Here is a 26479-nt window from a genome sequence, read left to right on the forward strand (position 1 = left end):
TCTCTTAGAGTGAGGTGACTGCATTATCCCATCTGAAGACAGTTTTATCTGGCCCTCAATCCTAAATAAGCTAGTTTACCACTTCTGAGCATTTTTTTTACTTGTGGTTTAATAAAAATACCAGTGAAAAGTCTGGTGGATCTAGACATCAGACATTTATTGACCCTCATTTTCTGAGAGCCTGACACTGAGATTGTAAAGACACAAAGAATGCTTCTCTGCCCTCCAGAAGTTAACAGCCTGGTGAGCAAGAAGACAGACATAGTAAGAATTCATTTTCACGATGTGAAAAGTGTAAAACTTCTGGGGAAGCAGGCTTCATGCTAGTACTTTTTATTCCCACTTAATAAAAATATGAGTTTTGTGGCAAGGGCTTTAAAAAATATTTTAGACTATGTAATCTATGATCAGTCAGCCCACCCTTAACTACCTCATTTTGGTAAATCTGAAGAGCCCTTTTAGGTGGTCATTTAGCCCATCCCAGAATTCACCATACACATTATTGTTGAAACCCACCCAAATAACAGAGCCTCGGGGAAGAGTTTAACAGAATGGCTAAACTCTCAGAAGTCAGATTTGAGTCCAGAGCCAGGCTCTAACACAGTTTTATGACCTGAAGTAAGTTATTTTGCCTCTCTCGGTATTAGTTTTCTCATATATAGCATGAGGATAATAAGTATAACTTTTTCTCTTCTTCAAAATAAACTAAGTTCCTCTAAGTCAGTTAAGTCCATTGATTAACAAGTCCAAGATGGCACTACAAGAAATAGTATTGTAGAGTCGATGAAAGAACTATAAAGGTTGATGGTATGTTTGGTGTTTATCCCATAATTTTTTACTATAATTGAAAGTTTCTACTTTATAGCACTCACTGTTAAGTGGCTTTTGCACTTATGCATTATGGAGTCGGTAATATTTGGATAGAACATGTCAAGACTATAGAGATGGTGAGGGAGGAAACTTCTCAAAGTCCCATCCAGTTTTGTCATTTTAGAATGTTCAATTCTTCTCTGATAAAATATGCACATTCATGTTCTTATGTTTTTAGTGTACTTCACTTAACTTTGGTAGAAAAATAAAATTAGGGGGTGCCCGGGTGGCTCAGTGGGTTAAAGCCTCTGCCTTCAGCTGAGGTCATGATCCCAGGGTGCTGGGATCGAGCCCCTCATTGGGCTTTCTGCTCAGCTTCCTCCTCTCTCTCTCTCTCTCTCTCTGCCTACTTGTGATCTGTGTCTGTCAAATAAATAAATAAATAAATCTTTTTAAAAAAAGAAAGAAAAAGAAAATTAGAATAAGTATAAAATTAGTTGAAATTTTGTTTCAAATAATTTTAGTATTTTTTAAGTTTCAAATTTGATAATTAAGAAAACATACATAATCAGATGTTCATTAAACTTATTTTATTGGATAAAAAAGTGAAACTGCTGAACATTACAGATTGAAGTAGCTTTAGTATTTCATGCACTTTTGTTCATAAGTGAGAATTTAAGCTGGAAACTAGCAGTGGTCTTGCAAAGTTATTTCTAATTAAATTTAGTTTTCATTAATCTACATTCTGACAGTTTTTGATTATTGACCTTTTTAAAGTAGCATGAAAATATATATATATACATATATATATATATATATGTATATATATATATTGCCCATCTTCTGTATTTTTCTAGAAAGCCAACCTCTTTAGTTTGGAGAAGTTGTCTGTACTGAGGGAGTGATAGTCACAGCTTGATCTTGAAATACTCTCTTCTTGCTTGATGATGATTTAGAATGGCATTAATTGCTGTAACAAACCGCCACCTTTCACTTGCTTAATGCTCACATACCAGTCAATGCAGAGCTTCCTGGTGGACAAATGGCTTTTCTATGCTTTGGCTGGTGACTTTGGTACCCCAGCTCCTCCTAACTCATGGCTCCTCATCTCCTTGGTCCTCAGAGTCCTCTGCCTTCATTTAGCAGATGAGGAATAAGAGTAGAGACGGCACTCCAGGTCCTTAAAAACCCCTGCCCACAAAAGACAAGCATCTGTTCTCTCACCTTGATTAGCAGGACCTAGACACAGGCTCCCATAAGGCTAGTCAGGGCAGGTAGTCTGCTTCTGGACAGCAACCTCCCGGTAACAACGCTGTGAGATGGAAGGGAGGATGTGAAGTTTGGTGGGCACTGCCAGAGGGAATGTAAGAAGGTACAAATATACAACTTGAAAATTCTGTGTTCGTTAGTATCTAATAGTCCAATGTATAAATACATGTTCTTGGAGGCCTTCTGTATTCTGGAATCCTATCACAGTGAAAAACAGCATCAGTTTTTAAGAGTTGCCCAAAACTGTAATCTATGACTGTAGAACAATTTCTTTGTATCAGCTCTGGATCTGGGATGTTTTCGCTCTGTACAGTAATTGACAGCAATTTAAAGGATGTGATTTAAAGGATATTAAAAAAAAGGGTATAATTTATATTTTCCATGTTTTTCTCAGGAATTTTCTTTTCAGTGTTCATCTTTTACAGGTCTAGAGACGGCAACTTTTTCCCAATACTATGCATAAGTAACATGTTACGATAACTTCAGATTCTTATAATATGTGATATCTGAGATACAAAGGTTTTTTAATTAGAGTTTTTAATTTTCAAAAGATATATATTTTTTATATAAATTGCCATAAATATGTAATAAAAAGAAGTTTATCTTGAAGACCATAAGGGTTTGGATGGGATCCTGCTAATATTTGGTCAGAGTCCCACTAGATTTCCAAATGTTTAATTACAAAATATGGAACTATTATTGTGATATTTACAGAGTTAATTACTGAGAAATATCCATTTTGATTTTAGGCATATATTTCCAAAATTATATAAGAGGGAACTCCTTATATGTCAGTGGAAACAAACAGCTTATGATTTTCTCTTAAGCATGTTTTGGAATGAATTCTTCTTATTACTAATTCCTAGTCAGCCTCATAACCAGTGTCTGGCAAGATTATGTGCTGCCTCCCCAAGGTTTGGTGACTTTTTAATAATTTGATTGACACGGTTCACTTTCTGTTCTTACCTTCCAATTTGTTTTCTTTTTCTTTTTGTCCAATTTGTTTTCAGTTGGGATTCTTTTTTAAGTTTAAAACTTTTATTGTCTTTACTACTTGCCATTTATGGCCAGCTGTAAAATTTTCCAGCAATTCCAAGATACTGATGCTAGAAACAGATTGAATTAACACATATTACTTGTTTTTAATTTCTTGTTCATATGAATATTATATGCATAGGATTACCTCCCACCCCCCCCCCAAAAAAGACATTGCAAGTTAATTAGTCACATTATTTTGCAACCTTATCTTCATCATGATAAAATCATATATGCACCCTTGCTCTATTCATGATGATATATAAATAGTGACATTTATAATGGAGTTTAACAGAAGAACCTCTTTCATCATCACAGACAGTTATTAAGAATGAATTTCTTCAAAGCTAGTGTACTTTTTGTCTTTAAACCACTTTTCTCTTAAAGGCTGTCCTAAATTTTAATTTTGAAAGAAAGCATTTTGCATGCTAGGAAGGTAAGAAACATAAGGAGGGTAATTATAATGGGATTTAAATAATTCACTTACATTTCTTTGCCAATAAAATAAAGCATGTTCTCTTAGGGCTTTTTTTATAGGTCCTAAAATATGTCTTTCAATTTACTAATATTATGGAAGAAAGAAAACACAACACCGTCTTCTTCCTAGATCGAATATTAGTGTTTCCCAACAACAGATTTGGCAAACACTCAGAGGCAAGTAGTATTGTGCTTTTTAGATTTTCAAATATCTCAGAACTGCCGTTGATTGCGCCCAAATCAGGTCAGATGCACTCTCTGCAGGAACATTTGCCAGAGGTAGTATATGTTCAGATGGAAGATTTTTACATTCCATAATCAGCCTCATTTATTCTCCAGACCTCTGAATTTTTCATACTAAGTAGGAGCATCTCACTTTATGAACCATGGGTCTTTATTAATTAAACAGAGTCAACAGGGCTGATTTATTCTCTCTTCTCAGTTGAGCTACCAAGCACAGAAATCAGAGAGGAAATATCTCTAATACTAGAATGTTCTCCAAGCCAGTAAAGCTGGGATTATCTCATCATACCGATTATGTCAAAGCTCTTTAGGCACCATGCTCACCAGGACATAAAATTGAGTGGTATACACCCAGCTGGCCCTGTTCCAGCATCAAAGGAAGAATTCCAAATTTTTCTTGCAATAATCACAAAGTTCTAATTATTAAAAAAAAAAAAAAAAAAAAAAAAACAGCCATAATCACTTACTGAATATGTACTCGTTGCCAGGCACTTCACCTGAGTTTTAGCAGCTTCGGGTTTTGTTTGTACAAAAGACCTAAGTATGAAATATGTACTTGAAGCATAAAAACCTTTGTTTAGTTTCCCTTTGTTAGTTGTTTTTTGTTGTTGTTGTTGTTTGTTTATTTTGTTTCCTAGTAAGTAACTGTTGTAATTGCACATTTAGTGTTTGGGTGTGTGTTTTTTAAACAGATACCAAGAAGTATACTTTGAACATAAGCTTAATCAATTAATATTTTATGGTGTTACTTTTAAATTTGGGAAAAGATCATATGTAGATTTGTTGATTTAAAAAAAAAAAAGCGCTAATGAAGTTTCTTGGCAAGGATAACCTTCTCGGGGAACTTTCTCGTAGTCATTGTTCAGAGTCAATAACTACATTTTTTTCCTTAGACATTTTGCTTTGGCTTCGTTTACATTATAAATTTAATGGAATGTCCATATCGAGGCAGTTACACTCGTTTAAGCATAAGAATACTGTTTTTCAAAAAGTCTGCTAGGAAAGTGTGCAGCTGAACTTGCCCCTCAGGTGGTTATTCCCCTTCCCCTTCCTTCCCAACTTCCTAATTAGGGGACATGGGTGGTGAGGGAGACTTTAACAGTTTTGAAGTCTCTTCTTTGGACTAAGATATTATAAATGTGCTGGTAAACATCAAAGTAAATGTACCAAGATTTTAAAATTAGCAAAACCGTCTCATCGAGTTTTTCCTTTTAGTTTTAAGCAGGTGCTTCATTGCAGAACGATGTGTCCTCATTTCACTTTGCAGCGGCCTCCTGGCCCTCTTATGGTACACTCATTAGTATTTCTTTAAAACCACTTTCAATTTAGGCAGACTTCCAGCTTTCCCTACCCCCAGCCCCCAAGACCTTGAAATGAAGTTAACCTGGGCAGAATCCAGTGCTTTCGTAAGTTTCGCCTCCGTAATAAGAAATTCCATTAAACCATAAACCATTTTAAAGAGATAATAGTAATGTGGATTACTGTCAAGAGAAGAATGATTCTTTGTACCACTTAACCACACTCTGTGCTTTTAAAATTACAAAGATGTTTGGGCCTTGCCATCTTAAAACACCTTGAATCCGTTTACCCCAGTATGAAGCTATCAGTGATCTTCCATGGAAAGATAAATTTTAGGGGCGCCTGGGTGGCTCAGTGGGTTAAGCCGCTGCCTTCAGCTCAGGTCATGATCTCAGCGTCCTGGGATCGAGTCCCGCATTGGGCTCTCTGCTCAGCAGGGAGCCTGCTTGCCTCTCTCTCTCTCCCTCTCTCTGTCTGCCTCTCTGTCTACTTGTGATCTCTCTCTGTCAAATAAATAAATAAAATCTTTAAAAAAAAAAAAAAAAGAAAGATAAATTTTAATATTTAAATGCAGGAGTTGAACAATTTGTATGGGGAGTATGCATTGAATTTGGGATAGAGGGTCAAAAACAAACCAAATCACCATTGACGGTAAAACTGCCCATTTGTACGAAGTCCAACATTTTCAGTTATTGTCATCAACAGCCAATAAAGTAAGTGCATTTTGTGATAGTTCCCCAATTGTGGTCTGTGGAATGCTAGTCCCATGTGTGCTACCAGGGGCATGTTAGTTTGAATAACACCGCGTACCCATGGAGAGTCATAGAACATGTTAATACAGTTAAGGCTTAGGGGAATCCTGCAGTAAAAATACCCGTTTAGCTCTATTTAACCTAGTGTATCTCAAACTTGTTTGATCATAGAATTATCTTCTTTACATAAAAGTTACTAAAAACCCTTTAAAAACATATTTTGGAAATATTCTGTGATTTAGGAGAAACTTTTAGACCCCCCCCCCCAATCGTATTCGATCCTCCTAAGTGCCAACCCTCAGACAGACTCAATCTAAGACACGATACTACTTTCCATGGTTGCGTTTGGATAAGATACCCTTGGGGGAAACTGATCTAAATGGATGAGGGCAGTGGGGTAAGCCAGGGGAAAAAAGAGTATCCAGGAAGAAGAAACAACTCATCCTAATTCTGGCAGCCACCTGTCCAACAGTCGGGAGCTGGGCAGATAGTGGTGGATTGAGGAGTTTCATTCAGCTGGACTGAGGGGTGGATAAGTCAGAGAAACAGTGTGCACCAGGTAGGGGCCCCGGTTGTGATGTTTCAGCACTCCCTGAACAGGCCCTGTACCCGTGGTGTATCCTTCCTTCCCTCTGCTTCTGTTCTTCCCCGAAATGCCTCATCATCGATTCTGAACACATGGGAAGCCCCATAAATTCAGACAAGAAACACAATTCCTGCCCTCAAGGAGCTTCTTATGCCGTAACTTCTTACTTCTTTACTGAAGATAAACAAGCACTTATAATATTAGGAGTGTAGCAAGAGAGAAGGTCAGGCGCACAGATTGGAGGAATTTTGAGGGAGACGGTTCTTTGGAATTAGTAGGAGTTAACTAGATAAACAAAGTGGGAGGGAGGAAAAGACTGTGGCTGAGAAGAAAGTATTGTTGAGGCAGGTAAGAAAAAAATCAAGGTATTTCCTACTGTGGAGTGTGTATTTGATCCAGAAGGCATGGGTTGGTACTGAATTTTTAGCAGGTGAGCCACAATAGATGATTTGTTCTCTTGGCTGGAGTAGAGATTGAATTCACAAAGAACCAGAACAGAGAGAGAGACAAGCAATTTGAGTGACCCAGGCTATAGCACTGGAAGAGGGGAGGAGGTCAGAAAACCCCACAGAGATTTCAGGAAGACAGTCCCAGAACTTGCTGACTGAATTTCGGGTAAGGAAGGAGTGAAAGATGACACATTCTCCCACATTCCTTTTTACCAAAGAAGAAAGAAAGAAGTGGGCATGGTTGAACCTTAAATCTTAGCCCAAGAATTTTTAAAACTAGTGGATGGCGTTCCAGTTGCTTCCTGTCCCAAGGGGCTGTCGTAGGGAGGAAGCAGTGTCCCTGGGATCAGGACGTACGTGGACGGGTGGAAGAACAGGCAGTCTTTGAGATTGTAATTGCATTCCTTGTTCTTCTCAAGTCATGTAACACAGACAACATCCTGGATCCATCCCGTGATGAGTGCACTGAACCTATCCTGCTCAGAGGAGAATGAAGAGGATTGTTCCAGAGAACTTCCCCGATCATAAGAGCTGATGGTCTTCTGTAGGAAGCTGAGCTCCCTGGTCTTCTAACGTCTCATTCTACGTGGATGACCCCCAACATGCAGCGGTCTAAAACAGGAGCAAAACAGACCCTATTTACTGAAGTTGTGAAATAGAGACTCTGGATTTAAGCTACTTTTGTTTAAAAAAAAAAAAATTTTTTTTTTTTTTGGCTTATGATGAGGATTTTTTTCTTTTATCGAAGTGTCAGCAACATATAGTGTCATATAAGTTTCAGGTGTACAATATCGTGATTCAGCAATTCTATACACTACTCAGTGCTCATCACAGAAGCGTACTCTTAATCCCCTTTATCTGTTTCGTCCACCCCCCCACCTCCCTTCTGGCAACCACCCTCTTGTCCTCCGTATTTGAGAGTCTGGTTTTTTTGTTTTGTCTCTTTTTTTTCTTTGTTCGTTTGGTTTGTTTCTTAAATTCCACGTATGAGTGAGAGCATATGGTATGGTAAAACTTTTTGATACAAGTGTATGCATTTTATAAGATCAACTGCCACTAGAGGAGTTAAGAATCATCTAGTTGCGTTTTTTGAAATCACATATAATTGGATTTTATAATATGTATATTTTTTCATGTACCGTTAGATTTATAATTTTATATGTAGTTCTTTATAGAATATCAGATACCATAGTTTTTGTAATGAAGACTTACTGGGAAATTATGTGAACACTGTGAAGCACTTCATTTATTTGATAAGTCACTGGCCTTTTATATTAGTACCTTAGGAAAGTGATCTGAGCAAGCTTTGGGAGGTTTCTTAAGGATCACATTTGGGCAACTGTGTCATGGGCCATGGAATATAATTTACATGTATATGGGGCTTTCTCATTTACCAAAAGCTTCTCAGACCCTCTTTTATTTAAACCACACAACGTGCCTAAAACACAGGCAATCCTGTGGGTATTTTTATTCTTGTTTTTCAGTTAGGGAAATAGTAGTTCAGAGAAATGAAGCACCTTGTCCCGGGGCTGAAAGTCACACCTGTCTTGTGATTCTGCGTCCGGCCCCTTTTCCACTGCTCCCCAACGTCCCTGCAGATGGAGGTCGCAGCCCAACACGCAGGCCGCCGTGGTTCTGTTGACACAGCTGAGCTCCGCAGTTGTGCTCTCCAGCCGCCGCTGAGATCCAGGAGGCTCCTTCTTCCCTCAGACAGAGCCCCCACATAACCCCACTGTTTTCCTATAAATGCTTCCTCCTCCCCCAAACCTTCACCAGGTCAGGGCGGCTCCATAATGCCCTTCCAACAGTCTTCCTTGAGCAGCTTCGCATTTTTCTCCAGTAAAGGGACCGGCTCCCGTCAGGGGTCTGCTCTGTATAAACTGACCTTGCCAGAAGGAACATGTGTGGGTCCCTGATGGGAAGAGGAGCATCTGGAACCTCTTCTGCTGTCGGGACTCCTCCGTGAACTCCCCTGCTGTGAGTTCAAGACTGGTCTCAGTGATTGCTGATACCACCCTCCAAACTGATTACTTTCCATCTTAAGCTATTTTGTTGTAAGGATGCCACTCGACAGTTCCTGGAAGGAAGGAGCCGTTGACTTGGAGGGCTACAGATTTTCTCTCCGTTAAGGATTTAAACCTGGGGCCGGCCACTGGGGTGGAGTGGGCAGGACGTCAGTTTACATGTCCTGGGCATTAGTTAGGTACACACTGAATGGTATAAAGGGATTTATTCATATCCACTATTATGATCTTGTTAGGTAACATACTTAGGAAGAAAGTGAGTAATAATCATTACTTAATCGGAATACCCTGTTCCCAGACCATGGCTGGTAAGACCCAGAAGTTACTGTTTGTCACCATGGTCTCTTCTCACCACTCCCTCCCTCCTCCTCCTCCTCGTTCTCCTCACTCGCTCCCCACCTCTGAAAAACAGTGACAAGAAAAGGGACCCCAAGCTTGAGGATCTTGGGATTCAGTGATGTTCAAACATCTTTTGGAGAAAAAGACTCATTTTTAAAATGAATTCTTAGGTAGAATCCTAATATATGTAACAGGATTTTTTTGTGTTTTTTTTTTTGTTGTTGTTGTTAATATTGCTGCTGTACTTGAGAGAGAAACCTGAGAGCCCAGTTAAAGCAGCCCCCAGCACAGCTGTGCAAACCTAGAGCTCCTTAGAATATAAGAATTCTCAGTTGTGACCATTTTATAGATGAGTCAGCTGAGATCCTAAGAGATGACAGACTGAGTTAGCGGCCAGGTCAAAAATGAGTCCTAAATCCTAAAGTCTCCTAGTCTGTTAAGTTTCATATGGCACGTAATACGGATCTGTATCGTAAATATAGGTCTATGTTGTGTTCCCCCCATTCACGCCTGACTATATATAGGACTTACAATTTACATCCTCAATAATAGCATAAAGTCAAATCCAGGCTGATAGGCAGTCATTAGCCCTGAGAAAAGTTTCAGAATGGCTGAAGAAAACTCGTGCCTCTCCTGACAGCTACGTGAATATTAGCCAGCTTCAGGGAGGCAATTTTTGAGAGAAGTCCCTGAGGGAGCTCTTTCCTTGTGTCCCCCGGAGGTGAGTGAGATTCTCAAACATCCGGAGTTACTTTTATAAGTTAGTGTCTCTAATTGTGAAAGTGCAGACTTTTTGTTTTTGCTAAATTAATGGTCTGAAATTTCCCTCTCCCTACTGGGAGTGTTTTTCTAATTTGTTTCTAAGTGAAGAAAACACAGAGGAGATGCCAGAGTCACTTGAAATCAAGGTCCTCAGGCATGCATTTTACCAACAGACACCTCATATGTTCACTTTGCTATTTTGTGCCTCTTCCTGCCTGCCTGCTTCATGGAATACCTCATGGAAGAGGCCTATGAAAATTGTAGTGATAGTCTTTGTTGGTCATTTTGTGACATACATTGGGATGGGCAGCCTGCATAGGTTACTTTATTATCTTCTTAAAACAACCCCATAGGGTAGAAACTATAATCATCCCCATTTTGTAAAGAAGAAATTTAGGATTAGAGAGAGTTGCTAATCTTTGCCTAAGGGTCACAGGTCACCTACACGTGGAAGGTAGAGTTCAGGGCAGGTGTGGCACAGCCCGTTCTCTCAAACTACTCTGCAGAGCTGCTTAGATTCATTGTGTGTGACTCTGGGGGCAGAGTTGGGTCTGGGGGTCAGTTTTTCAAAGTGACAGATTCCAGTTCTGTGCAGTCAAGAACATTCTGGGATTTAGGGCTCACCAGGAAAGAATTCCCCCAGAGCAGGTGAAAGCACTGTTCCAGAAGTGCTCAATCTGGATGCCTTATAAGAGTGGTACCAAGAAGGTTCAGGATGTGAATTGGCATGCCTGGGGTTTCTTCCTCGTTATGATTCTGTGACCTCCAAACCCAACAGACAAATACCCTCAAGAGACACTCAAACATGGTGGAGACTCATTAAGAATCCTTATCTAATGCAAGTAGAACCCCCAGATAATTTTTTGGTGAGTTGATAAACGTTTATCTAGTCAGTCAGTCTTTAACATAAGTCAGCCCTATTGATGTGATAGGCTTCTCCATTGACAACTAGCTCAGATTCTAGGGTTAGAAAATGTTCTTATGTTCTTCCACCTCACCTCATGAAAAAGTGACCAGGATTAGTCATCCTTACTTCTTTATTCCCCGGGTACTTACTGAGCACCCTCAGTGTGCCAGACACAGTTTGAGGCACTATAGCAAAGTAGAACAAAAGGATCCATTTCCTGCGTCCTCTTATTCTTGGCTAAAAAGTAAAAATCTCAGGTGGCCAGAGTTGGAACAGCTTCTCTTGAACATCTGGATGTGAAAATTAACTTATTTCCATTGAAAAATCAAGTAGTATGGAATTGTATAAAGTGAATAAAATAGCTCATCTCACTTTTCAGAGATAGTCATCACAAATACCTTGATGAGTGTTTTTTACTCAAAGTTAATCAAAAGTTAACTGTTGATTAACAGTTAACGGTTCAACAGCTTGCTTTTGACATAATTTATTGGGGTCACTTTTTCATGTCAATATATAGATTGTTCTACTTCAAATGTCTATGTAAAATAACACTACCCAGATAACTCATAGTTTTGGCAGCCATCAGTCTGTTCCTGAACCCTTAAGCTGTTACATATTGTTCTGTTACAATGTCATAGTGAACATTCTTACATTCACTAAATCCTTTTCTTCATATACGCATGGCCTCTTGTGCCAGTAGGTCTGTAGCGGGAATACATTCATAAAAGCAAATTGCTCTGTCAAAGGTTTGTTCATTTTAGTTTTTGGTAGCTATTCAAAAATTCTCCATTAAAATAGGACCAATTTACACCACCACCAGTAGTGTAGGAGAGTTTGTTTTCTATGTATTATATGACTTTTTTTAGTGCAAAGATTGCCAATAACTTTTCTGATTGTTTTTGTCCTTAGAAGAGTAATCTTCTTTTTATCATTGTCTGAGGACCTGAATGTTTTTCATCATTAGGTTTTAGTTGTCCCTTAGCAGCAGAGAATGCTTTGCTATCTATAGGGGAGTCTGGCAATGACTAATTTACTGTCTGTTGAACACATCATTACTCTCCTCTTTTTACTGTCATTTCTTACTTTATATATAATGGTGGTGAAAACCCACTCTTAATGAGCTAACTTGAGTGAGAGCCCTTGGTAAAGTACAAAACACAATGCAAACACATCTACAAATTCTTTGAGCCTCCGTTTCCCCATCTGTATATGGAGGAGGGTAATCCCCTGAATCTTCCCAAATCAGTTCAACTTATCGACCATTTCCCGAGCACCTGCCAAATGTGACAAGATGCAAGGTGTTAAAGTTAACACACCAAATAGTTCTGATTCCCAAACCAAGAAACTCATAATCTAAAACCTTTTTTCCTTTCTTTCCTTTTTTTTTTTTCCTTATTTTTCTTTAAAGGATTAAGAAGTCAGGGGTTTGTTTAGTAAGAACCCCTCAAGAGAGGCCCTTTATCACTCTCTCAAATTCGAATAATTCCAAAATAATATTAACACCCCCTGACTAGAAATGAAAGAGAAACACACTGTGAGAAGGGGCTCTCCAATAATAAATGCTAGGCAGCTGTAAAAATACAGAATCAAATGATACCTCCATAAAGTGTTTGCAAAATTAGAAAATATAATCCTTTTTCTGGGGGAAATGGACATTTTTATTTTCTCTGCTAAAGTGAAATGCAACTTTTTCAGGGGCCCACAAACATAAATTTTGCCATCTACAGAACAGAAAGAACTGAACTACCATTAAAACAATTTACATACTCTACTGCATGTAGCTTTTGAGGAAATGAACTGTAAACAGAATATGCCCATGGAAACTTAACTCGAGAAATAAAATAAATAAAAATAAAATACTCAAGCTGTTTTAAACACAACTATCCACGTGTGCCTGAATGGTGATCACCTAAATGTTACATGAAATTCTGTAGGCACTTTCTTCATGTGACTTTATGTTTAACTAACACTACTTTTGTAACTTCTTTTAAGTTTCATTTTTACGTTTGGGGGTTGGGATAGTTTGAGGGAAAGCGCAATCAGATTTCGAGCTCTCACTGCACCCCCTTACCCCCCATTCCCACGTCACTAAATTATTCTCTATTCCTTCGCTGTTTCTTTTCCATTACTTACCAGTTGGTAATGATCTGTTTGTTTATTGTCTTCCCTATTAACAGTGGGAGTAAGCTCCACGAAGGCTGGGATTTATTCGTCTTGTTCACACTGCAGGAAGGATCTAGCACCATCAAGGAGGATCTCCTACATTGCCTGTCACATAGTAGGTGTTTGATACATACTTGCCAAGTTGAATGGGTAATGTACTAACCATTACCAAGGCTCAGTCCCCAATTTAACTCTCATGCATTTGCATTCATTTATTCACTTAAACACTCAACATGTGCTACTAGACGCCAGATACTTGGCTAACTACTAGAGACGGCGACGCAAAACAGACATGATCCTAGCCCCCACGTGAATATGGTTTATATAAAGGAAGTGCAACTGAAATTAACCAAAGCTTTTCTCATTTGTTTTCTTTCTCCCTCTTCTTTTTTTTTTTTTTAAGATTTTATTTATTTATTTGACAGAGATCACAAGTAGGCAGAGAGGGAGGTGGGGGTGGGGTGGGAGGGAAGCAGGCTCCCCACCTAGCAGAGAGCCTGATGCGGGACTCGATTCCAGGACCCTGAGATCATGACCTGAGCCCAAAGGCAGAGGCTTAACCCACTGAGCCACCCAGGCACCCCTCTTTCTCCTGCTTCTTTATCACGTATTTCCTGAGGAGGAAAAGCAAGGCTTTCCTACTCTCCATCTAGGAAATAATTCCTGTGGCTGTGGGTGGGAAGAAAGAACAAAAATGTTGGTGGGGACTCTTGAGAAAGAGGCCTGGGCCCCCCATCCTGGGCCACTTTCCGGGAGCAGCAAAACTCCAATTATATTAGCTGTGAGAGCAGAGGAGACCCATTCTTCATTGTCCCTAGGATGGAAATGACTGCGTTGTGTGTCTAGGCAGATGGGGCCTTGGACCACGTCGTTGAGCTTCCTCCAGCCCGTGTGTGTGGTCCAGTGTGGAAGATCAAATTGGTTTCTGTGAAGAGTAACAGAAACCCCACAGGACATAAGTGAGGATTTTTTCCATTCAATCCACATGGCCTCCCAGTGAAACTCGGTTTGGACAGTGACATCAGCCATCCAAACCCAGAGTGCCTTGGCACTAGATAAACCTCCTGGAGTATAGCAGTGACTCCAAAGAACAGAGGGAACTGCATATTGGCAGAGATTAGTGTGGTTCAAGGTCATTAATCCCTACCCCTACGTGGAGAAAGCTCCTTTAGAGTAACACTCTTGGCCTTCCTCTGCCTCTGCCCCCCTCGGGCAATGACTTCTATGCTTGGTGAGTTTGGAACAAAGGGTAAGGCAGGTACCGTTTCTAGGACATTTCTTAAATCCTGTGTTCCATGCAAACACTGCCTGTTTTTCAGGCCTTTCGCATTTATTACCCGGATAATGGCAATGAAGGCACCATGCCTTCCTGCCTCTCTGGCACACCTGTCCCCATTAATAAGCCAACCACGTATCGGTCAGAATTATCTTTCTGAAGCCCATATTTGAGTCTGTTGCCCCCTTGCTACTCTTCAGTAGTTCCCTAGCACCCTTTCCACTTTCTCTCCAGCCTCATTTCCTCATCTAACCCTTCCTAGCCTTCAAGATGCATTTTCTCTTCACCTCTTCCTCACCTTCTGCCCCCACCCATGCCCAGCACCGCTGCTCTACAAAAGCCACTTCTGCATGTTTTCCATGTGCATCTGGCCCCTCTTCCCACTCGGGAGGGTTGAACCTAGAACTTCCACCCCAAGACAAGTTGCTGACCTGTCTGTCCAGATGCACACTGGGTTACTACATTTATTTACCAATTTATTTTTACCCAGTGTGCTGAGTTACTGCATCTTAAAGGCTTGAAACCGGGTCCTACCGACGTTCTTGGGCTTCCTCTCTCCATGGGGTAACAAAAATCCAAAGTCTGGTTAAAGCCAACTAGTCTCTCTCACTGTGGCTATCGCACCCAACATCAGCAGTTAGGGGGATCAATGGGATATCATTGGGAGGGAAAGGAGAAGACAGAAAACTGGCTCAAAGAGTCTGTTATTTCTTCTTTGTCTCTCTGGTGCACTGGGTGTTTTTATATAGAACCCTGGAGAGTGAAAATGTTAGCTAGGAGGAGTCACACTCTAAAATCCCACACCATCCCCCTCTAGCTGCGAACCTTTTAATAAAGCCTTTATTACACTTGGCAAGTAATTTGGCCAGCAAACAGAAGCATGTATCTCTCCACTAGACTTGGAGCCCTGTAAGTCAAAGTCCGTATATATATATATATATATATATATATATATCTTTTTTTATCCCTCACACAAGGCATGGTATGGTAATTCACAAATGATTACAGAATACATTTTTAAAGTAATTTACTATTGGGGCACATGGATGGCTCAGTTGGTTAAGGGGCTGACTCTTGATTTTGGCCAGGTCAAGATCCCAGGATCATGGATGGGATCAAGCATTGTGTCAGGCTCCATGCTTAGTGGTGAGTCTACTGGAGATTGTCTCTCTTTTTCTAAAATAAACAAACAAAAAAAATTTTTTAAGGCAGTTTATTGCTCTCTAAAACTGTTTTAGCTGTTTCCTGCTTCTAGTAGAGAAAAAGTGAATGAAAAAGAAAATGAGGTGGGAGTTTAAACCTGTCTACCCTAGGTAGTACTACTAATGTTAGAACAACATAATGTATTTTGCTGAAGAAGAAAGTGTATACTGCCTATATTTGGCCATAAAACTCACAGTATGATTGCAGTGAAAGGATTATAAAGCATGTACTCAAACATTGTTCATTTGCCCAAGGTTTTGAAAAAAAAACACAAAATGATTTTTGGCATGGAAGGGTAGAAAAAGCCTAAAAGCAAAATACAAGATTAGGGCATTTCAAGGCAACAGCGTTCGAACACAGGTTAATTAATCATGTTGCTGAAGAATTGATTCAGCACAAGGGAGCTGTGTGTTGCCACAGTACTCTGAAAGTGCAGAAATTATGCCATCTATAACTAAGCCCACCGGAATCGCTCGACTGTTGCTGTTTCACAATGGAGAAATCCATCTTTCATCAGCAAAAATATAGGACGGGAAAACAGGAAGACAGAACAAATTGGGTGGATAATAGACTTATTACCTTGGCGTATAGACAGTCCAGATCAAGTATTTCCCTGAAATGGAATATGAAATGATGTTGGTGCGCAGATCCTATTTCTTTAGTTTTGTTTTTTTTTTTTTTTTTTTTTAATTTGACAGACAGAGATCACAAGTAGGCAGAGAGAGGGGGAAGCAGGCTCCCTGCCGAGCAGAGAGCCCGATGCAGGGCTCGATCCCACGACCCTGGGATCATGACCCGAGCCGAAGGCAGAGGCTTTAACCGACTGAGCCAACCAGGGGCCCCGTATTTCTATACGCTGAACACTTTCACCATTCAGGGACGTAATCAATGCCTTTAATCTAAATGCCAGCTGTTTTATTTTTGTGGGGGGATCGCATGTGTTATACATAGTTTTGTGATCCTCACAAAAAGTAAGTAAAAGGCTGGCACCAAATTAAATGAATGCATGGATTACTTCTCTCAATGGTAAAAGTATTCCATTTAAGGAAAATCTGAAAGAAATAAGGTGTGTGTGTGTGCATACATGTACCACATCTACACACATATACACACTTTGGAGGAGTATGAAATGCTTAATAGATTAAAGTCTGCAAAATTTCAGGAATATGACCAAACAGGTGGTCCTCCCTCACCAGTGGATCTCCTGCTGTGAACTATAGATGAGACATCTGTGAAATAATCTGTTTTCTCAATGTTGTCAAGATTGTTCATTGATTATATTCCTTCTGTTTCTTTGGGTAGTATATTCTTCACGAGTATTTCGTCCAACTTATCTCTATCCATTATAAGACTTTCCATTATACTATATATCACTAAAAATGAAAAAAGGCATTTAAAATATGACAGAGTACTTTGAATTTCTGTCTTATGGCCCCTTAAAGTAAATCTAAGAGCCGTTTGAACATAGATTTTTATCAAGTATATATACATAAAAAGGAAAATGAAACACGAATAAATTGTGATTTTCCTAAAACTTCTGGATATTCAGAATGGAACTCTTCTGAGTCTCTTTTTGTATCCACATGTTTTCACAGTACATCTTCTGCCATCAAAATGAAGCATTTCTTGAAGGAATGGTCCACTTCTGTCTCTAGGATTTTTCTCCCTAGTCTTTGACATCTATTCTGCTGTTTTGGTGTTGGCATTTTTCTTTTTTTATCTTTTTAAAAGGATTTAATAGAAGATTTTTAGACAGCAATTAAGACGCACATTCCTTCCTCAAATAGTCCTTAAATGCTTTATTCACTGAAAAGCGAAAGTGTAGTGGTTCATCCATGCTGTAGGCGAAACAAGCTCATGCGTGCATGGGCAAAGATGACTATATCATTATGGTTGTGTGGCCAGCCGGAACTGCAAGACATCATTGATCATAAGATACATCTTGTAATATGTTCGGTTCCCCAGAGATGAGGATTTCTGTGAATTAGGGGGGAAAAAACAGTAGGGAAATAGAGAAATAGGATGAACACAAAAGGAGAGAGGGAAACCCATGTCAGGGTGTGATGTCAAGCAAAACCCAGTATGAGGGTTTGGAGGGCCCTTGGGCTCGGCCCCACAGGGAAGCTCTGGAGATAGTGTAAGTCCTGTCTCAGTTGTACAAGCCAGAGGCCAGGGAGTGCACAGTACTTATACCCCTGCACCATTAGTCATTGGTTAAGCACAGGAAGCCTAGAGGGAGATGTACATTTCCAGGCACTTCTAGCTCTGTGTAGAAAAAGTCATTTCCTGCATCTCCAACAAAGGATGCAGGTGCTGGGAGTCAGGAGTGAAAGCCCACAGGGCTAATGTTCACAAGAGTGGTAGAGGGATCTGAGAGCACTGACAACGTCTGGTACACATCCCAGTTTCAAAGACATTTAAATGAAAAATGGGTGTCTTAGAATCAATGAAATATGGCATAAGTTAAGGATCAAATTTCCTTGTCCCTGGATCATCCCAACCTAAAAATTGAGTTAAAGATGAAATGCCTTAGCAAATTAAAACAAAATGCCCTTTTGGAAAAATTATTTAGTTCAATCAGAATGATTTTAAAAGCTATTCCTAAAAATGCTAACGGAAAATACTTGAAGGAGATCAAGTTATTTGTACCCCCACATTAACGGGAGTCAAATGTCTAAATGATCCAGGGTAGATCATTCTGTATTATTCACTCTGTGAAGTGAATCTTTAAGGCTGCAGACAACCCAAACTCCTTCAATAATTTTTTCCAGTGCTTTCTTTCCTGCCAATTTCAAAGAAATTGGAAACAAACTTCCCAACCTGTGATACAAGTCTTCCTTAGATTTACTGATTACTTGAGAACTTATCTAAGATAGGATTTTTTAAAAAAATTTTAACAGGATTTTTAAAAAGATTTTATTCACTTATTTGACAGAAAAAGACAAAGTGAGAGAGGGAAAACAAGTAGGGGGAGTAGGCGAGGGAGAAGCAGGCTGCCTGCTGAGCAGGGAGCCCAATGCGGGGCTCTATCCCAAGACCCTGGGATCATGACCTGAGCTGAAGGCAGACGCTTAACGACTGACCCACCCAGGCACCTAAGATATGATTTAAAAAAAAAAAAAGTATTTTAATACACAATAATACTCTATGTTAGTGAGGATACATGACATTAATATTCTCAAGTATTCTCAGGGTCGATCAATCACTATACAAATCACTATAAACTTCCTGGGAAGCATTCTTTGGATATCCGCTGAAAACCTTAAAAATATTCATATTTTTGACCCTGTGATTCTACTACTGTGAATTTATCCATACAAATGATCACAATTTTAGACAAAAAATCCTGCACTGAAAGGTTTCCTGAAGCATTATTTAAAATAGTAATAAATGCCTATGTGCCTCAAACTAGAAGAATGTCTAAACAAAATATGGTTCCTAACATGATGGAAAATATTTAATAATATTTGATGACCCAGAGGAAGTATCCCGATATAACATTAAATGAAAATAAAACAGAATTCTGTATGCAGCCTGATACCAATGGTATTTAATATATAAATACCATAAAAGAACCTGAGGAAAATATTAGATGACATTATTAGTGATATTTATTTTATTCATTTTTTTTGCATGTCAGAAGTTCTCTATAGTAAGCATGTCTTTTATAAGAAAAAATAAATGTAGTAATTTTATGTGTGTATATATATGTATGGAAAAAAGTATATCTGCTTTGATTATATGCATTTTCCTTAACATTTTCTAGGAAATTTTTGTTTTAAAACTCTGTATACAACCTAGTGAAAATTTGGATTGTTATCGGGGCCGGAAAAATGAATCCTTGGTCTATGGTATGAATGAAAACTGACCTGTCTACTCATGATTATATTGATTATTGTGGAAACAACAACAACAAAAAGGACGTATTTAGTATCTGTTGTCTCCACCACTTATGGGGGCAGAGTCACTCTACAGGGTGCTCTTTCAGGATTTTTGTCTTACCAAAAAACTAGAGTTGTCACAGATGTCCTTTTCCATCCTCTGGGGAGGGTCAGGTTGGATGGTAGAGCAGCCTGAGGCCTTCACTGCCATACTGGATGTCAACTTCATTCTTGCCCAACAGTGTCGTTGAGTGAGGCGTCCTACAGGGTGCTGGAATTTGCCATCTATACGGTGCCATCGTCAAAGATCCTGAGTCTGTTTTCTCTCCATTGAAAACATTTGTGCAGTGAAAATGGCGAGGGAGTCTAGCGGAGCAAATGCCTCATTGGGTTTTTCACATTAACTCTTTGTACCTACAGCCAGATCTGTAGGATTCTTCCTTTGGACCTAGTGCCTGGTGCAGGACATCGCCCCAAAACATCAGGTGAGCCTCTGACGACTTCGCAGGAAGCAGAAAACCTTAGAGTCAATATGAGCTTACAAACCCTTCCAGTCCAGCCATCTTTCAAAGAAAAGGATCCTTTTAGAGCATTCCTAACCAAAACCTATTTAGGGCTTTGCTGGGATACTCCTATCAAGAAGGAAGTTAATAACTCCTTTTAAAAATTCTTCTTTTGCCTAAAGATTTTTTTTTTTAATCTCGTCTCTTACAACGTTCGACCAAGATACTGATTTATCAATAAGAAATCATCTGTGAATAGGCCTTCTTACCTGCATTTCCTTTGCCCCACCAGGGACTGCCTTCCCACCAGACCAGACTGGACACCTGTCCCTTTGACCACATCCCACCATGGCGTTTTATAGCCCATGTGAATGGCATCACCCACATTGAAACTGTGACTCTCTCTCATGTTAGGAGGTGAATGGTGTCCTCCCCAAATTCTTAGTTTCTCCAAGCTCCCCGTCCTCAGAATGTGACCTTATTTGGAGATAGGTTCTTTATAAAGGTAATCGAGTTAAAATGAGGTCACAAGAGTGGGCCTTAATCCAATATCACTCGTATCCTTATTAAGAGGAAATTTGGAGATAGACACACATACACAGGGAGAATACCATGTGGAAATTGGAGTTATATGACCACAAGCCAAGGAGCTACCTGAAGCTAGGAGAGCGGCCTGGAACAAAACCTTCCCTAGTGCCAACACCTCAGTCACTTGCCTCTAGTCACCATCACCATGAGCCGGTAAGTTTCTGTTGTTTAAGCCACTCAGTTTGTGGTACTTGGTTCCAGCAGTCCTTGCAAACAAATACAAGCCCCCGCCCTAATCCAGAATTGACCCCTTTAAATTAGAAAAACAGTAATAATCACAGTATTAACTACCTTGAGTGACTGGTTGATCATTCTTTGTAGATGTGAGTTCTTGTCCTGTGGAGATCAGAAGTCAGCTGCCTTGGAGGCATACCTGATTCTCCCCTTGTGGAGTGAGCTCATTAGACTGTGAGTACAAATGAACAAATCTCCCACTGCCCCATGGGCATGATGTCCAGCCCTCATATAACAAAGGCCCACAGTTGCATATTAGAATCACTCAGGGAGATTTTTAAAATTACAAAGCCTAGCCAAAACCCACATCCATTAAGTCTGGATCTCTGGGAGTGGGATCCAGGCACCTCTGTCTTAAAGATCTCCTGGTGATTCCAGAGTATAACAAGGTTGAGAATCATTCCCCTAGCCTCTCATGGGATCCAGGTAACTAAAACTTCCCAGGGAACAGGCTGCCAAAGACAAAAATTACATTCTTAGGTGCCTATATTTTTATTGTCACAAAATTGAAACCGCAATCTTAACAATGTGTGCAATCAGACGCACATACACATCCTCCAACTGCATGATTTCCTTTGATAGCACTGAGCCTTTTCACGAATTTTTTAAATATTTTTAAAATTTAATTTCTTTTTAGTGTAACAGAATTCATTGTTTATGTACCACACCCAGTGCTGCATGCAATACGTGCCCTCCATAATTCCCACCACCTGGCTTTTCTCGTCGTCCTCATCATCGTTGTTAATAATAATGTCCCCAAACTCACATTTATATAGAAGTTACAATTTAAAGTTAGCATCTCACAATAACCTGGTAGAGAGGTCAGGGTACTCATTCTTTCTATTTTGCATATGAACAAACAGAGGCTCAGATAAATGAAGTGACTTTCCCAAGTCATGTGAGGATTACCAACTTATCCCAATTTACCCTAGGACTTTCCCAGTTTTAAAACTGGAGGTCCCACAAACTGGGAACCTCTCCTCCGTCTTGGGCAAGCCAGGGTGGTAGGTCAAGGTGTACCAGTAGCAGGGGGCCGAGGTGAGTCCACTGCTCTGAAAGACTGCCAAGCTTTCATAAGCCAACCCCTCCTTTTGTAGAGGGGAGAAAATCTTGGGTCGGTCTCCAGAACTCCCACTGGGACTCCTTCCATTCTTGGACGTTAAGGGGTGCCCAGGACATAAAGAAAGCCAAGTTCATTGTACATTCCCTCAGACTGGAAGTACCTGTATCACGGAGCAGAGAGCTTTGTCAGCCATTGAGTTTTGTCTCAGTTTTTGCTTCTGTTTTGTTGTTGTTAGGTTGTTATGGTTTGGGTTTCTTCAATATTTTTAAAATAATCCTGCAGAGATTTGACTTTCTGGAGTGCAATTCTATGAATCTTTAACACACGTGTATATACATTTGAGCATCATCCTAATGACCAAATTTTTTTCAAATTCAATCGAATTCGAAATAACCAAGTTTTTATCACAACTCCCTCCTGTCATCCTCTCATAGACACACCACAAATTTGGTCAGTCACTGCTCCATTCTCCATAACCACAGTTTTTTCTTTCAAGAATACATAAAAGAGCCACAGAGTGTGTTACCTTCTGAGACGGGCTTCTTTCACTCATCGTAATACCTTTGAGAGTCAATCAACCAAGCTGTTGTGTACATCAGTAGTTTGGTCACTTTCATTATCAAGGAGCATTCTGCTATATGGACATACCACCGTTTCTTTATCCACCCATTCAAAGACATCTGGGTTGTTTCCAAGTTTGGGTTATTTCAAATAGAGCTGCTGTAAATACTCATGCATTGGTGTTTGTTTTGCAATTGTGGTTAAAAAGGAAAACCCGTGATATTAAAATTTGCATCTCGGATATTTTGTGTCAATATAAGGGTCCACTTCTCTAGAGATGCCCCAAAGCAGCATTGCTTGACCATATGATGTATTAGTTTTCTATTGCTAATAACAAATAGCAACAAATAACAAATAACAAATAACAAATAACAAATAGTAACAAATCACCACAAACTTAATGGCTTAAACAGTACCATAATGTATTATTATCTCACAATTCTATAGGTCAGAAGCCTAATATGGGCCTTAGTGGGCCACATCTAGTGGGGACATCCAAGCTGTCAGCAGGGCTGCATTCCTTTCTGGAAGCTCTAGAAAAGAACTCCTTGGGAGGCCTGGGTAGCTCAGGGGTTAAAAGTCTGACTCTCGGTTTCGGCTCAGGTCATGATCTCAGGGTCGCGAGATCGAGCCCCACATCAGACTCTGTGCTCAGCAGGGAATCTGCTTGACGATTCTCTCCCTCTACTCCTCCCCCTTCTCCGTCTCCCCCCCCCCAAATAGATAAATCTTCTTAAAAAGAGAAAAAAAGAACCCCTTTCCTTGTTCATTCCATTATCGTCAGAATTCAGTTTCTTGTGGTTGAAGAACTGAGAGCCCTAGATCCTTCCTTGGCTTGAGGTCCCATTTCTCCACATCCAAAGCCAGCAACAGCCAGTTGTGTCCCATCTACATCGCACCTCCCTCTGACCCAGCAAGAAATTCAGTGCTTTCAAGTACTCGTGATTAGAGTGGGCCTACCCAGATATTCCGGGATAGCATCACCATTTCAGAGTCCCTGCCCTAATCACATTGCGAAGTCCCCTTTGCCTTTGAAAGTAGTGCTGTCATAGGATCTGGGAAATAGGGCATGAGCACCTTTTGGGCGACATTTTCCTGTCTACCCGTCTTTTTAAGAAACTTCCAAGCTATTTTCAAGGATGGCTATACCATTTTACATTTGCATGTGCTGTGTGAGAGTTCCAGTTGCTCCGTGTCCTTATTAGCACTTGGTGTTGTCATGATTGTTTTATTTTAGCCCTTCTCCTGGGTGTGTAGTAGTATCTTATCATGGTTTAAATCTGCATGCCCCTCATGGCAAATAATGTTGAACCATATTTCATGTGCTTATCTTCCGTCTGTATATCCTCTTTGATGAAATGTCTGTTCAAGTCTCTTGCCCATTTTAAAAATTGGGTTATTTATTCTCTTGCTACTGAGTTTTGGGAGTTCTTTATGTATTCTGGAGGCAAGTCCTTTATCAGACATGTCATTTTCAAATATTCTCTTGCCTATGTCCAGTTTTGTACATTTCACCTAGATAACAGTTGTATACATATAGTTTTCCTGCACCTCAGCTTCTGTTAAGGTTGGCCTAGACTACAGAGTGATTTAGTTTTGTGTTCTAAGCCAGGGTAAGTCATATCCGAAAACGGTTCTGCCTTCTCCTACTTCCAGTAGATCCCAGATATCCCCAAATGACAATTTAGTCCATTCGTACATTCCTCTTAGAGAATACAACTTCTGCTCTATTAAAAAAAAAAAAAAAAAAAAAAAAAAGGTTGTTATGAGAGCACAGGATCTTAAAGAAAAACACTGATGCTTAAACCATGACATCTACAACCTCTTTCATACCAGTCCCCCTATAGTCTAACCAACATTGTGTGAATTTGGATGTAGCCTTCACAAGAGAAGCATTACCCAAGTCAAACGACCAGAAGTGACAGTGAATTTTGGGAACACTGCAGAGCCATTCCTAACAGAGTGGAGAGATTTCCCATATCACTGAGTTGTATAGATATACAGACACCAAATTTGCTTGGAACAATATGACTTCTGAGATCTAAAGATGCTTGCGGATGCTCATTGAGGACATGCTGAAAGTTTGGCAGTGATGGGAAATTTTATTGCAGACCTTCTGGAAATTTCCTTTCTGTGTCTGTATAAATAAGAACAGTAATTTGGAGCTGTCTTGAGACTTCTCTCCAAAAATCTGAAGTTGCCAGAAACCATCCCAGAGAATTTGAAAATCATAATCTTACCTGTACCAGGGAGCATTCTTGATCAGTCAGAAACCTGACGGGACGTAGAAGCCACCACAGATAGCCCACCTGAAGGCACCTCTCAGAGATGTTTGGTGAGGGTTCAGGAAACAAGCACGTGATGGTGAAGCACCCAGCGCCCAACAGTAGCTGGAAGCCATTTCCATCGTTAGGGCTGAGGGATAAGGTCAGACAACGTATTGCCAGAGACTACTGAGAAATGGACTAGGGAGAAGGCTCCCTGCTGGAGCTGTAGTTGTACAGGGATGCAGCTACTGTCGGAACATGGTATCACAGCAAGAAGGGGCAGAAAGGAAGAGGGTTTGTCCTGACCCTGCTCTCTCCCCATCCTCCCTTCTACTGGGGGTGCTTCCCATTGCTGGAAGGAAGCCAGCCCAAAACACCCAGCTGGAGAGCCCCAGGAGGCATTCCACTAGGCTCCTCTTCTTCCCGGGACTGAGGGAGCAGGTGGAGGATAAGCAGCATAAGGAGTAATCCAGGGATTCCTGATTTGTCTGCAAGAGGAGATCTGCTCTCCGGAAAGTATCATCACAATGAGTAAACAAAGCATTTGTTCCTTGGTGGAGAATCCTTGCCTGCCTGCCTTCTAGGGGCACAGGTACTGCGTACCGATGGGATGCGCACAGTCCTCACTCTCGCAGAGCTTACAGCCCAGCAGGAGAGGCAGATGACTAGACTCAGCAGAAGGAAGGAAGAGGGTGTGACAGGTATACGTAGCAGAGGCATCTAACACAGGTAAGAGAGATCAAGGGGGGCTTCTTGGAGGAAGTTATGTCTAAAAGGAGATTTAGATAATTTGGAAGTATTAGCCAGGTATGTGAGTGAGCAGGAAGGGAAGAGAGCTTCCTAAGTAAGGGCAGGGAGATGAGTAGAGAGTGTGATATAGTGGGGTTCAATATAGTCAGAGCATAGTTTGCAGGGGGCAAAAGGGAGTAGGCAGCCCCAAGGTAGGGGCAATGGGAATGGCCTGAAATAAGTCTAAAGAAGTGAGCTTGGCCAGATCTCAAAAGACCTCAGAAGCATGTTAAGAAGTTTGGACATGATCCTAAAAACAAGGGTGAGGAATGGAAAGATTATAAGCAAGGTAACGGCATCATCAGATTGTTTTAAGGCTCTCCAAGGTGTGAAGGACAGATGGGCAAGGAATAAGAACGGAGGAGTTTTCACAGACTGGCCCCTTCTCTGGCTGAGCCTCTGGCCAGCTGTCTCCAAACCTCTGAGCTTCTCTTCCCTCACCCCTCATGGCAAAGAAACAGTCGAACCTGCCCAGCCTACCTCACTGGATCGTGGCAAGCCGTGGATGGACATGAACAGGTTCTGGGAGCTCGAAAGCGCTGTCAAAGTCCCAAGCAGTGTTAGGATGAAAAGAAAATGTGGGTGATACGGTTACATTTTCCAAGGAATTCTGCGCAGTCCTCTGACCCGTTTCCCAAAGACCAGAGAGGAAATTGAGAATGAAGCGCCACCGGAGCCAGCAGCACCCTGAAAAGCGCGTGCACATTCCATGGGTTTCGGAATGGGGATCTTGCCCTCCTGGCTGTGTGGCACATGATCCCTGCCCAATAAATCGGAATTGATGAATGGCTGCGCGGGGCTTTGTTTTGTTTTGTTTTCATTTTTGCAAACCCTCTTATGACCACAGAGGGAAATCTAAATTAATGCCATATGCCTGTAAAAATCCCTCTGACATCTTTTATTGTAATGGGAGATGACAGTGGTTATCAGAGCAGAAGGAACATGCTTGAGTGAAAGTAAATACCAAACACCTTTTGGGAAACAAAGCACCTCCTGGTG

The 26479-nt window shown here is 40.5% G+C and overlaps 1 protein-coding gene across 2 annotated transcripts in view; it reads left to right on the plus strand.

Moving 5' to 3' along the window:
- Nucleotides 1-12832, plus strand: part of STXBP4 (syntaxin binding protein 4) — a 165576-nt gene extending 152744 nt beyond the window's left edge. For both annotated transcript variants that reach the window (XM_004747367.3, XM_004747368.3), the window contains exon 18: nucleotides 7340-12832. In XM_004747367.3, the coding sequence (XP_004747424.1) occupies nucleotides 7340-7448 (109 nt within the window). In that variant the 3' untranslated portion in view covers nucleotides 7449-12832. The remainder of the gene's footprint in view (nucleotides 1-7339) is intronic.
- Nucleotides 12833-26479: the final 13647 nt, after the last annotated feature.

Source organism: Mustela putorius, unplaced genomic scaffold (genome assembly GCF_011764305.1).
Source record: "Mustela putorius furo isolate JIRA1106 unplaced genomic scaffold, ASM1176430v1.1 tig00003962_pilon_pilon_pilon, whole genome shotgun sequence".
In the NCBI taxonomy this organism is placed as follows: Eukaryota; Metazoa; Chordata; class Mammalia; order Carnivora; family Mustelidae; genus Mustela; species Mustela putorius.